A 14431-nucleotide genomic window follows, 5' to 3' on the forward strand; every position below is an offset into this window, starting at 1 on the left:
GATTTATCATTATGTCTCCTCATACTCCACCTCTAGATCACAAGGGTTAACGGGATCTGTGCTGCTACAGCCAGTCAAATTTTTGGCAATGGTGTCTATGATGCCTATAAAATATTTTTTTATATTTTACTCCCCCAGGGGGAAATGTTTGTCAGCCCATGCACTTTCTGTATGGCCATTACAAGTCTAGGAGACCTGCTGCTTTTGAATGGGACATTTTTTGCTAAGAGGACTTCACACATGTTTCTTCCAAGTGGGATTGTGGTTATTGGGGTGCATATGACTTGGTGGCAGGGCAAGCCTTGCAGTCAATCTATAAGAAAACAGAATGGGAGTACAAAATCAATATTGTGAAGTGGATTTTCCTGTGTCCATCCAGTATGTGGGTTCAATGGCTTATTGGGATGCATATGACTTGTCAGCAGGGCAGGCCTTACTGTCAATGCATAAGAAAAGAGTATGGGAGTACAAAATGAATAAAGTGAAGTGGATTTTCCTGGGCCCATCCAGTTTGTGAGTTCAAAGGCTTATTGGGGTGCATATGACCAAGGTAGCAGGGCAGGCCTTGCAGACAATCCATAAGAAAACAGAATGATAATGCAAAATGAACAACATGAAGTGGGTTTTCCTGGGCCCATCCAGTATGTTGGTTCAAAGGCTTACTGGGGTGCATATGACTTGGTAGCATGGCAGGCCTTGCTGTCAATCCATAAGAAGACAGAAAGGTAGTACAAAATGAATAATATGAAAAGTATTTTCCTGGGCGCATCCAGTAAGTTGGTTCAAAGGTGTATTGGGGTGCATATGACTTGGCAACAGGGCAGGACTTGCTGTCAAAGCATAAGAAAAGAGTATGGAAGTACAAAATGAATAAGGTGAAGTGGATTTTCCTGGGTCCATCCAGTTTGTGGGTTCAAAGGCTTATTGGGGTGCATATGACTTGGTAGCAGGGCAGTCCTTGCAGTCAATGCATAAGAAAGTAGAATGGTAGTACAAAATGTATAATGTGAAGTGGATTTTCCTGGGCCCATCCAGTATGTTGGTTCAAAGGCTTATTGGGGTGAGTATGACTTGGCAGCAGGGCAGGCCTTGCTGTCAATGCATAAGAAAAGAGTATGAGAGTACAAAATGAATAAGGTGAAGTGGATTTTCCTGGGCCCGTCCAGTATGTGGGTTCAAAAGTTTATTGGGATGCATATGAATTGGTAGCAGGGCAGGCCTTGCATTCAATGCAACATTTTTTATGGAGGCCCTCGTGGACATCTCGTGAAAGGGATATTGGGGTGCATTGTAATTCTTGGCAGCCCATCCACTCACTGCATAGGCTATAACAGTTTAGGAGACCCACTGTTTAATAATGGCCCTTTAAGAAAATTAATGCTGCCTGATGCCCCTGTAAAAATAGGCTCTGTGACTTTAAGAGTCCCTCCTTCATAAATGAAACAAGATGTGTCTGCTTATGTGTCACACACCACATGGCCAGCTAGGGTTGTTAAATGTTACAATGACATTTCCCAGTGAATGCATTTGTTTTGGTTGAAATAAATTTTACAATTTTAAAGTTGAAAAATGCTTCAAAAGCGTTGTGTCTGAACATAACCCAAGTGGAGGTGGAACATTTTAGTCTGGGGTTAATTATTTTGCCTTATATACAAGTCATTAACCTGGAAAGGATGTACCTTAACATATTTCCCAGCAAAATCCGTTTTGGTTTCGTTTTGGTATGTTTTTGGTGCATTGGTAAAAATGGCATGAAACTCTGACAACATTGTTTAAAGCTGTGAACTAGGAGTCAGAAATGTTTCCAGGGGCGCTCCCCATGATGTCCCCGTGTCATTTGAGTGGTGTTTCCATCATTTTCAGATGTTTTTAGAGCCTAAAAGGACCCCTGGGGGGATCGTAGTAAAAATGCTCGGGTCTCCCATATTCTTACATTGGGCTCGTTGTTCTGTCCGAGTACCCGAGTATTGCAATTTGCTTGACCCGAACAACGAGCACCCGAGCATTTTAGTGCTTGCCCATCACTAATCAGGATCATTCATAAGCTGTTTAAAAATAGTCTTAAAATTGTTATGATGCTGAGTTGCTTGAGTAGGGGTAATTTTCCAGATACAAGTATTTTTTTAATCTGATGTTCCTGTTTATGAGATCATTGGGGTCATTTTAGCCATGACATTAGTAAGTAAAGGTGAAACACATGAAATAACTGTCAGCTGATCCTTCATTTCACTGACAGCTATCTTTCATGACTCATTCATAGCTCTTTACAGATCAGCTTATTATTCATGGATTTTTTGATGGGCAGAGGTGAAGCAGACCTATATTCAGGTAGTTTATTTCTCATGAAAACATGAGGATTGGCTGGTGAAATCGGGATTACGTCATAAAATGTCAAGGGAGACTATGAAGGCCACAATTCATGTTATGAGGCATTTACACTGCAAGATAATCATGAACAAGTGTTGTCTTGCCATTTAAACAGGCTGTCAATCACCAGATGAACAAAAAAAAAATAATTCATCTGGACAAAACAGCATTGTTCTTGTTGGTGTATGCAAACAGTATTGCTGAGAACAATGGCAGCCTATCTAGTATAGATCACTCAGTGAGCATTTACCTTGCCTTCAGTGCTTGCATAAACAGACATTTACTGCCGATCGGGAAAAGTGTACTGATTGGCAGTGGCATCATGCCACCAGTCGGTCCATGGAAAACAGACCTTTAGTTTTGTCCAATATGTATAGGCAGTTTCATTGCCTGGCTACTCACATAGCAAAATTCTCCCTGCTAACACAAAAACAAACATACATTGTTTTTTGTTGACCCAAATAGTGTTATTCGTCTACTTATTATTGTTATTATAATTTTTACTCACTTTATTATATATTTAGATTTAATTTCTTTTTCTTTCATTTACAGCTAAATTTCCTTCTGTTCTTGAACACAGTGAGGGTGCTTGCAACAAAAATCTGGGAATCCAATGCAGTCGGTTATGATGCCAGGAAGCAGTACAGGTAGAATGATTTCAGAAGTTTTTGAAATTGAATACATATTGCCTGGTAACCATTATTACACTTTAAAAGAAAAGTAAAATAATACAACGTACCACATATCTCAGGAGTTTAGCAATATAAAAACCTGTGAAATATGTGCTTTTTTTTAAAGAAACTATTTATAAATAAAATGAATATTCATGAGTTCTGCAGTTCTGGATGTCTGCTTTCAGGCATCAGTGACATTTTCTAATTTATACCGTGATTACCAGACAAAATTTGTTGATTTATTTTTTGTTTGTGTTTCCTGTTTATGTTGCTATTTAAAAAAAAAAAAAAAAAACAGTGTAAAATATGTATTGAAACAAAGTGAGCAGACTTAATAAAGTTAAATGACATTTATATTTAAGAAACCAGCGGAGGTAAAGGATGCAGGTTTGCTGTATTTCCTTTCAAGTTTATATAAGCACTGTTCAGTAGTGGTTACTAGCACTAATAGTAAAGGCTATCTGTCACCAGATTTTTGCTACCTCTTCTGACAGCACATAATGTAGAAAAAGAGACCCTGATTCCAACAATTTATCAATTAGTTTACTGGGTACAGCACCTGTGACATAACTAAAGTTTTCAGTTCTGTTTCACATTTCCGTTTTTTGACATCAGTCAAAAGCCGCCACTTTCAGAAAAAAACGGATCGGCCCCTTTTTTGGCTGATCAGTTTTTTTCCTCCATAGACTTGCATTAGCGGCGGATTTTGACTGATGGTCGTCCGTCGCATCCGTTTTTTGATGGATCTGTTAGAATTGCAGCATCTCCCGGACTCTGAAACATTTTTTTTGAGCGACGGACCGCTATGTTCAATTCCACATGCCCGGCAAATTTGTTCTGCCAAACATTTTAACCCTGAATAGCGTTCTGGAAACGCCGTGAATATCAAAATTCTCTCTCTCTCTATCTCCTTTTCCAGACCGCGGTTGCTTTAAATTTCATCCACTTGCTGCTGCAGTGGATCCGTATCAAAAATGGATCCGTCTTTTAATGCTGTGGCGGATTTTGACTGACATGAAAAGACAGAAATGTGAAACAGGCCTTAGATGTAACAAGAAGCAGAGAACACAGAAAGCTAACCCTGCCCCCACCACAGCTTTCTATGTACATTGTCTGTTGACAGTGAGCTGCTTACCATAAGAGGGGATGGAGTTGGAACAGCAGTCCCGTGCATATCAGACCTCCAGGTGGTGTTCTAGAGTAACAGTATTACACTTGCGGATTTAAAATCAAATTTATACCAAAAATATTTCTTACATGCTTATGCACTAACAACATACACCTGAGAAAGGCACCTGAGGTGGCAAGGTGGCTACATAGTTAGTGCTGCAGCCTTGCAGTGCTGGGGTCCTGGGTTCAAATCCCCACCAAGGACAACATCTGCAAGGAGATTATATGTTCTCCCCGTGTTTGCGTGGGATTTCTCCCACAAACCAAAGACATACTAATAAGGAATCTAGATTGTGAGCCGCATCTGGGACAGTGCCAATAATGTCTGTAAAGCGCTGTGGAATTAACGGTGCTATATATAATAGTAAACAAAACTAAATTCAGAGCAGAAATGCGTTCTGTTTTTTATGTTGTTAGTGCATGAGCATGTCAAAAATATTTTTAGAATAAATTTAATTTTAAACACACAAGTGTAATACTGTTACTCTAGAACACCACCTGGAGGTTGTTCCAGAATTAAGGTCTTTTGGGATTCCAGCTACAAGAGGGAAGCACCTCCGAAAAAATCTTTTTCCATTATATTTCCATTTGAGCAGTGAATGGAACAGGACTTAGGGTACCGTCACATTTAGCGATGCACCAGCGATCCCGACAACAATACAACACGGTCAGAATCACTGGTGCATCGCTAAATGGTCGCTAGTGAGCTGCCAAACAAGCAGATCTCACCAGCGACGTAGCAGCGGTCGGTGGTCGTTACTTACCTGTCAGACGCGGCAATGAAGACGTCCTCCCGCCCGCGTCCACGCGTTGCTTGTCGGCGCCAGCAGGAAGCCCAGCAGGAAGCAGCCGATGAGAAATGGCCCAGGATGTTCTCACGCGATCAGCGATAACCAGCGGGGGAGCCGGTCGGAGGTAAGTATCACACATAGCAATATCGCTAGCAATATCGCTGCTGCGTCACAAAATCGGTGACATTATTGCGATATCACTAGCGATCTCGCTTAGTGTGACGGGCCCTTAACACTTCACCCTATTCGATTGGGCAGCAAGCCACAAAGTTGGAATCCAACACCTAACAAAATCGTTCATAGAGTTTTGCCTAGTCTTCAAAACCCCTACAAGTAAGCATATACAAATACATCACCCTTGTCATTTTAAAGTTTTTTACTGCGCTTAGGCTGGTTTCATACTTGCGTTTTTTTGCGCTGTGTTTATGTGCAAATAACGCATGCGTTTTTTTTCCTATACTTAACATGGGTGCACATAGCCATGCGTTTGTTTGCGCATGCGTTTTTTTGTAGTGTGCGCCCGGGCGCACAAAATGCATCCTGTTGCATTTTTTGTGCGTCCGACCTGTCTCAAAAAATGCATGTGCACGCAATGCGCACAAAATTCACCCAAAAACACATTATAGTCTATGGGAGCGCTGAGGTGTGCATGGTAATGCACACGTCAGCGCAAAAAAGCATGCGTTTTTTAAAAAAAATGTGCAAAAGCACAAAAAAAGCTTACAAATGCATGATGCGTTTTTTATGTGCGTTTGTACTGCGCACGCAGTGCAGCGCAAAAATACACAAGTGTGAAAGTAGCCTTAGATAGCGCTCTCTTGTTTTCTCCCTCCATCTTCCTGCTATCATACAAGATGTAAGATTGAAATTCCAGTACTGCAAAGACTCAAATTGCCCTCAAAAGATTTGTATAATACTCTGAGCTCTCCTTTTTGTATATTAACCCCTTCACTACCAAGGGTGGTTTGCACGTTAACTCCCGGGCCAATTTTTACAATTCTGACAACTGTCCCTTTATGAGGTAATAACTCTGGAACGCTTCAACGGATCTAGGTGATTCTGACATTGTTTTTTCGTGACATATTGTACTTCACTTTAGTGATAAAATTTCTGATAAATAACTTGCGTTAATTTATGAAAATAACGGAAATATGGTGAAAATTTAGAATATTTTGCGATTTTCAAACTTTGAATTTTTATGCCCTTAAACCAGAGAGTTACATGACAGAAAATAGTTAGTAAATAACATTTCCCACATGTCTACTTTACATCAGCACAAGTTTGGAAACAAAATTTTTTTTTGTTAGGAAGTTATAAGGGTTAAAAGTTGACCAGCAATTTCTCATTTTTACAACAAAATTTACAAAACCATTTTTTTTAGGGACCACCTCACATTTGAAGTCACTTTGAGGGGTCTATATGGCAGAAAATACCCAAAAGTGACACCATTCTAAAAACTTCACCCCTCAAGCTACTCAAAACTACATTCTAGAAGATTATTAACCATTCAGGTGCTTCACAGGAGCAGAAGCAACATGGAAGGAAAAAAATAACATTTAACTTTTTAGTCACAAAAATGATCTGTTAGCAACAATTTTTTAATTTTCCCAAGGGTAACAGGAGAAATTGGACCCCAAAAGTTGTTGTCCAATTTGTCCTGAGTACGCTGATACTCTATATGTGGGGGGGACCACTGTTTGGGCGCACGGCAGGGCTCAGAAGGGAAGCAGCGCCGCTTGACTTTTTCTACCTAAAATTGTCTGGAATTGAGATTGGACGCCATGTTGCGTTTGACGAGCCCCCAATGTGCCCAAACAGTGGAAACCCCCCACAAGTGACCCAATTTTGGAAACTAGACCCCCTAAGGAACTTATCTAGATGTGTGGTGAGCACCTTGAACCCCCTAGGACTTCACAGGAGTTTATAACGCCCGGGCGTGAAAATAATAAATCATATTTTTTCCACAAACATGATCGTTTAGTCCCCAATTTTTTATTCTCCCAAAGGTAGCAGGAGAAATTGGACCCCAATAAGCTGTTGTTCAATTTGTCCTGAGCACGCTGATACTCTCTATGTGGGGGGGGACCACTGCAGGGCTCGGAAGGGAAGCAGCGCCGCTTGACTTTTTCAACCTAAAATTGTCTGGAATTGAGATTGGATGCCATGTTGCGAGCCCCAATGTGTCCAAACAGTGGAAACCCCCCACAAGTGACCCCATTTTGGAAACTAGACCCCCTAACGAACTTATCTAGATATGTGGTGAGAACTTTGAACCCCCAAGTGTTTCACTAAAGTTTATACTGCCCAGGCGTGAAAATAATAAATCCTATTTTGTGCCCACAAAAATGATCATTTAGTCCCCAATTTTTAATTTTCCCAAGCATAACAGGAGAAATTGGACCCCAAAAGTTGTTTTCCAATTTGTCCTGAATACGCTGGTACCCCATCATTGGGGGAAAACTACTGTTTGGGCACACGTCGGGGCTCAGAAGGGAAGAAGTGACGCTTTGGAATGCAGACTTTGATGGAATGGTCTGCGGGCGTCATGTTCCGTTTGCAGAGCCCCTGATGTGGTTAAACAGTAGAAACCCCCACAAGTGACCCCATTTTGGAAACTAGACCCCCTAAGGAACTTATCTTGATATGTGGTGAGAACTTTGAACCCCCAAGTGTTTCACTAAAGTTTATACTGCCCAGGCGTGAAAATAAAAAATCCTATTTTGTGCCCACAAAAATGATCGTTTAGTCCCCAATTTTTAATTTTCCCAAGCGTAACAGGAGAAATTGGACACCAAAAGTTGTTGTCCAATTTGTCCTGAGTACGCTGGTACCCCATATGTGGGGGAAAACTACTGTTTGGGCACACGTCGGGGCTCAGAAGAGAAGTGACGCTTTGGAATGCAGACTTTGATGGAATGGTCTGCGGGCGTCATGTTCCGTTTGCAGAGCCCCTGATGTGGTTAAACAGTAGAAACCCCCCACAAGTGACCCCATTTTGGAAACTAGACCCCCTAAGGAACTTATCTAGATATGTGGTGAGAACTTTGAACCCCCAAGTGTTTCACTAAAGTTTATACTGCCCAGGCGTGAAAATAAAAAATCCTATTTTGTGCCCACAAAAATGATCGTTTAGTCCCCAATTTTTAATTTTCCCAAGCGTAACAGGAGAAATTGGACACCAAAAGTTGTTGTCCAATTTGTCCTGAGTACGCTGGTACCCCATATGTGGGGGAAAACTACTGTTTGGGCACACGTCGGGGCTCAGAAGAGAAGAAGTGACGCTTTGGAATGCAGACTTTGATGGAATGGTCTGCGGGCGTCATGTTCCGTTTGCAGAGCCCCTGATGTGGTTAAACAGTAGAAACCCCCCATAAGTGACCCCATTTTGGAAACTAGACCCCCTAAGAAACTTATCTAGATATGTGGATGAAGAAAGATTGGGCAGGGGTCAGTTAGGGTTGTAGTTAGGTGGCACAAGGGGGGGGAGAAAAAAATGAAAAACGGGATGTGTGTGCCGAGTAAAAAAAAAGTGAGCACAAGTGTTGATCTGTGAACTGCGTCACCGATCAACGCTCGGCGGCTGCGCACGGAGGCGGCGCAAAAGGGGGGGTGGAGGGGGTAAAAGGGGGGTGAGGGGGGTAAAAGGGGGGGTGGACGGGGGATGGGGGGATGAAGATAGGTGGGGGTGAAGATAGATTGGGCAGGGGATCAGGGATCAATTAACACTTACAGTTGTAGTTTTCTTTCTTCTTTCTTCGGCAGGGATTGTGATGCTACAAGCTGTGGCACCACAATACCCAGCACAGGAGCTCTTGCTGCGTCCGACCTCTCTGCAGGAATCCTCAGCTAGAGTGAGGACCCCTGCAGACAGGTCAGACAGGTCAGAGGCAGGTCAGGGGCAGGTCACAGAGCGGTCACATCGCTGCTGTGACCTGTCATTGGTGGGATCGAATGATTACATCGATCCCACCAATCCCTGCTCTGCCTGGTGACCATGGTAACTGCCTATGATCGGAGCTCACAGCTCCGATTCCTAGGCAGGTTATGGCCAGGTCATCATCAGGGCACAGAGCGGTCACAGCGTGACCGCAGTTGTGCCCTGTGGCTGGCGCGATCGCTGATCTAATCGATCGCGCCAACCACTTCCTGCAGGCCCTGCTGGGCCTGTCCTAGGCTCCGGCCTAGGATCGGTGCTATTACAGCACCGATCCGGGCCGGTACCGGCAGGGCACAGCGGCGATATTGCGCCGCTGTGCGCTGCGATTGGCGCGATCGATTAGATCGGCGATCGTGCCAATCTGGGGGCTTTTCTGGGTACTCGATCCTAGCCTAGGATCCTGTTGTTTCAGCCAATCTGATTGGCTGAAACAAAGAGAAGCGCTGTGATTGGCTGTTCTGAATTGAACAGCCAATCACAGCTCAGAGAGGGGCGGGCCAGGGCGGAGACTGCCCGGGATGCCGAGGCCATCTATCCTGAGGTAAGATGGCGTCGGCATTTTAATGCGATCACCGCGACTTAAGTCGCGATGTCGCATTAAAGGGCATGACATAATATTCCGTCCATGGTAATTAGGTCCATGGTCACATGGACGGAATATTACATCCATTGTATGTAAGGGGTTAAAGCCCTTTTGAACTTTTTAATACCAATACAGTTTTAGAACCATTGTAATATCCAGTGACCTCAACCTACAGTGAAGGATATAATTATATTTATAGACTATATCTGGCTTAGCCAAGATGGAAGGCCTGTCTAAAGGGGTTGCATGGTCTTATGATGCTACTGCAGACTTCTGGATTCTTACAGAGTGTGCACTGCATGCCGTCAGGAATCTCTGGTGTTACTAGCAAAAGGAATTTGCAATGGTGAAAATATATGACAAGGAAGTCAAGGAAATATATGGTAGCGTAGGTCCAGCTACAGCAGTCCCAGCAGCAGGTAAAATATGCCCAATTTGGTGAATTTGATTTTTTTCTAATGAGCGGAATTGTTCTGCGGATGTCCATCAATTTTGCTTATTGTGCTCTGTCTGTGCATGGGCTCAATCAACTGCAGGGTACTCTGGAACACTTCGCGCAGCAAAAATTTAATTTTTTGATAATTTCAGCCAAAAATTGAGAATATTGATAAAGAAAGCTTATTCCAAAAATGTATGTTTGTTAACCATTTTGGCCTTTTGTCCTGGAGTGCTACTGGGGAAAGCCACACATATTTAGGCAAAAATACATTTAATTGCACCAAAAATGGAAAACGTGAAACATAGCAAAAGGTTGCTGCATATGATTGGTTTTGGAAAAAATGTTGCATTTTAGGCCCTGTTTTGTGCAGGGACACAATCCTGTACAAGGTGTTATTTCAGCCAGGGGGGTGTGCGCGCGTGCCCTAATAGCTCTGGCTGAAGACCTGCCGACAGGACGCCAGGAGGTGGGGGAAGGGGAGAGAACTGAATGCTGAGAAGCAGGATGGAACACACAGGGAGCCGGCTGCTGCACAGGCACAGTGTGCAAGGCACGAGGTGAGTGCCCTGAATGGGGAGCAGCGGCAGACTGAGGCACAGAGCCAGGACAGGGACCGGGTGTAACAGTCGTCTATGTAGAAGTCCTTTTCTATGAAGCTCCTGACATCTGACCCATACTTTTCTTCACCCTCTTTGGCGGAATTTCGGAGGCCATAGATAGCGACTGCTGGGGAAGGACTGTTTCCGAAGATGTGCACCCTCATCCGGTATTCTGCGATGTCTTTGTCAGGATTGTTGTCACGGTACCAGAAGAACCTCAGGTAGTTTCTGTGTTCCTCTTTGACGAGAAAACAGTGGAACATCTGTTGTATGTCAGCCTTAAATGCCACGGTATCTCTGCAGAAAGAGAGTAGTACTTCCAGAAGTCTGTTGTTGAGATCTGGACCCGACATTAGGACATCATTCAATGAAACATCTTCGCATTTGTCGCTTGAGTTGAATACCACTCTTATTTAGAATCTTATTTCTTACCGTAGAATGTAAGTCCGCAAGGACAGGGTCCGCTTCCCTCTGTACCAGTCTGTCATTGTACATTTGTTTACTGTTAACAGTATCTATAACTTTGTATGTAACCCCTTCTCATGTACAGCACCATGGAATTAATGGTGCTTTATAAATAAATAATAATAATAATTATTTGACCTGGCTTCTTAGGATGATATACTCTGAAGATGGGCAGGTACCAACACTCCTCTGAGGGCCGAAGTGCAGGTGCAATCCCTGCGTGATAGTTCTGGAATATCTTCCCCATGAAGGTAAAGAAGTGTTCCTTCGTCTCAGGTGACTTCTCAAGCTTGTACCTCAGGGAGATGAATTGACTGTAGACCAGTTCCCTGTTGTTGGGTAGGCGCCTTCACTGAGGTCGAAATGGTAAAGATGCGACCCAACTGTTCGATTCGTTTTTGACTATTTGTCTATACATGATGCCCAAGAGCATCCTGTCGTCTATGGATATCGCTACCTTGTCGTCTTCCTTTGTCCTGTGGAAGACTGTACATCCCATGTGGTCTAGTTCACCTTCACAGGCATGGTATTCATTGGTAGGCACTGAGAAGGGGTAAGTTAGGGGAGTGCTCTTTGGCAATTCCTTTACCAACAGACTATTATGACATGGCCGGAAGTGAGACAGATGTCCATTTTCTAGTGTGCTGGTAAGCATACTGTTGAATGAGGCCAGCTTGTGTGCTCCTCCTAGACAGATGTCTCCTATGATGACCCATCCAAGGTCGAGCCTCTGTGCGTATGGAGCATTCCTGGAGCTGTTTATACATTCTTTAGTCTTGTGGACTCGTAGTATATCTCTTCCCAAGAGTACAGCTATTGAGACTTATGGATCCAACTCAGGTATCAGGTGGGCTAAACACTTCAGATGGGGGTGATATGTCGCCACCTCCGGTGAAGGTATCTCTGACCTGTGGTTTGGAATCTGGTTGCACTCCAGGATGGTCGGTAGCGATAGGCAGGTTTGGCCATTAGTGATGAGCGAGCACTAAAAAACTCAGGTGCTCGTTGTTCGGGTTGAGCAAATTGTAATACTCGGGTACTCGGACAGAACAACGAGCCCAATGCAGGTCTATGGGAGACCCGAGTATTTCTGCTGCAATCCTCCCTGGGGGTCCTTTAAAGGTCGAAAAACATCTGAAAATGATGGAAACACTGCTCAAATGACATGGGGACATCATGGGGATCGCCCCTGGAAGCATTTCTGACTCATCGTTCACAGCTGTTACAATGTTGTCAGAGTTTCATGCCTTTGTTTCCGATGCACCCAAAAACATACCAAACCAAAACTGATTTTGCAGCGAAATATGTTAAGGCACATCCTTTCCATGTTAATGACTTGTATATAAGGCAAAATAATTAACCTCAGGCCAAAATGTTTCTCCACCACTTGAGATATGTTCCTACGCAGCGTTTTAGAAGCGTTTTTGCTACTTTAATATTGATTTCAACCAAAACAAATCAATTCACTGGGAAATGTAATTGTAACATTTAACAACCCTAGCTGGCCATGTGGGGTGTGACACATAAGCAGACCCATCTTGCTTCATTTATGAAGGAGGGACTCTTAAAGTCACAGAGCCTATTTTTACTGGTGCATCAGGCGGCATTACTCTTCTTAAGGGGCCATTATTAAACAGCGGGTCTCTTAAACTGTTGTAGCCTATGCTATGAGTGGATGAGCTACCAAGAATTACAACGCACCCCAATACCCATATCAGAAGATGTCCTGGAGGGACTCCATAAAAACCATAGCATTGAATGCAAGGCCTGCCCTGCTGCATAGTCATATGCACCCCATTACACTTTGATACCCACATACTGGATGGGCCTATGAAAATCCAAGTTGCCAATGATAGACATAACATTTCTAAGTTAATCTACCCAATTGATGAATAATGGTGCTTCGGTGCAACATTTCCAACATATCAAAGTAAATGGCATTTGCACGCCCAAAAAAATGAATTACACTTCCATGCAAAGTGTTCTTTTTCTGAATAGAAACACTTGAAGATATTTTTTTTTCAAATGATAGTGTATCTGATAAAGAAAATAATGTGGCTTCATTGAAATCGTCTTCTGATGGCAAAGAAAAGCATTCAATGAACTGTAGGCAAAAATCGTACATTGGTGGATGTTACACAAGGCATGGTTCCAAAAGATTATTTTCAAATGTCATAAAAGTGCATTCTTCCCCTACCAATTAGACTTCTCAATGTTCAAATTAAAAATCACATAGAAAATCGCACAGCGTTAAGGAGAACTGACTGAAAGGAAAAAAAATGAAAGAATCAGCATCTCTTCCACCAACACTTGATAACACTTCAGAGTTGTGGCTGATAAAAATCTCACCAATTAGTCCAAAAGCGATGAAACAGATTACTGTATATACTAGCGTATAAGCCGAGATTTTCAGACCATTTATTTGGCCTGAAATTTCCCCTCTCGGCTTATACGTGAGTCATATACCGGGGGTCGGCAGAGGAGGGGAAGCGGTGGTGCAGAGATCATACTCACCCCTTACTGGCATGTCTCTGCAGCCCCCCCCCGCTTCTCCCACGATCTCCCTTTCTTCCTTCATCGGTCACGTTTTACCGCTCATTAAACTCATGAATATGCGCATATTCATTAGTTTAATGAGCGGTACCACGTGACCACTGAATGCAGGAAGAAGACCGAGGGAGAAGCAGGGGATGCAGAGAAGAAAGTGCGCCAGAAGGAGGTGAGTATGATGGGGCTAGAGCAATATTCACCTGTCCCTGTTTCATCGCTGTGCACTGCTGTGTCTCCGGGTCCTCCTGCTGTGACATTCAGCTGAGGGGCACGATGACGTCAGTGCGCGCCCTCTGCTGAACGTCACTGAAGACACCCGGAAGACAGAGCGGTGGACGGCCATGGAGCGGGGACCGGTAAATATAGCCAGTGCCGGGGTCCTGAGTAAGCGGCGACACCAGCACCTGGAGGTGAGTATGTCATTTTTTTTTAATTGTGGCAGCGGCAATATATGGGGGGTATTTATGGAGCATTTTATGGGGCAGCATTAACCATTGTGCAGCAGCATATGGGGGGTATTAATAGAGCATCTTATGGGGCAGCATTAACCCTTGTGCAGCAGCATATGGGGAGTATTTATAGAGCATCTTATGGGGCAGCATTAACCGTTGTGCAGCAGCATATGGGGGGTATTTATGGAGCATCTTATGGGGCAGCATTAACCCTTGTGCAGCAGCATATGGGGGGTATTTATGGAGCATCTTATGGGGCGGCATTAACCCTTGTGCAGCAGCAAATGGGGGGAATTTATAGAGCATCTTATGGGGCAGCATTAACCCTTGTGCAGCAGCATATGGGTTTTTTTTTAATCTATGGAGCATCTTCTTGGGCCACAATTAACACTTGTGCAGCATTT

The 14431-nt window shown here is 43.5% G+C and overlaps 1 protein-coding gene across 2 annotated transcripts in view; it reads left to right on the forward strand.

Moving 5' to 3' along the window:
* Positions 1 to 14431, forward strand: part of PTH2R (parathyroid hormone 2 receptor) — a 2104896-nt gene that overhangs the window by 1497753 nt on the left and 592712 nt on the right. For both annotated transcript variants that reach the window (XM_073558211.1, XM_073558212.1), the window contains one exon: positions 2920 to 3014. In XM_073558211.1, the coding sequence (XP_073414312.1) occupies positions 2920 to 3014 (95 nt within the window). The remainder of the gene's footprint in view (positions 1 to 2919; positions 3015 to 14431) is intronic.

The sequence above is a fragment of the Dendrobates tinctorius genome, unplaced genomic scaffold (assembly GCF_039654945.1).
Source record: "Dendrobates tinctorius isolate UK_male_01 unplaced genomic scaffold, ASM3965494v1 ptg000254l, whole genome shotgun sequence".
NCBI classification, from domain to species: Eukaryota; Metazoa; Chordata; class Amphibia; order Anura; family Dendrobatidae; genus Dendrobates; species Dendrobates tinctorius.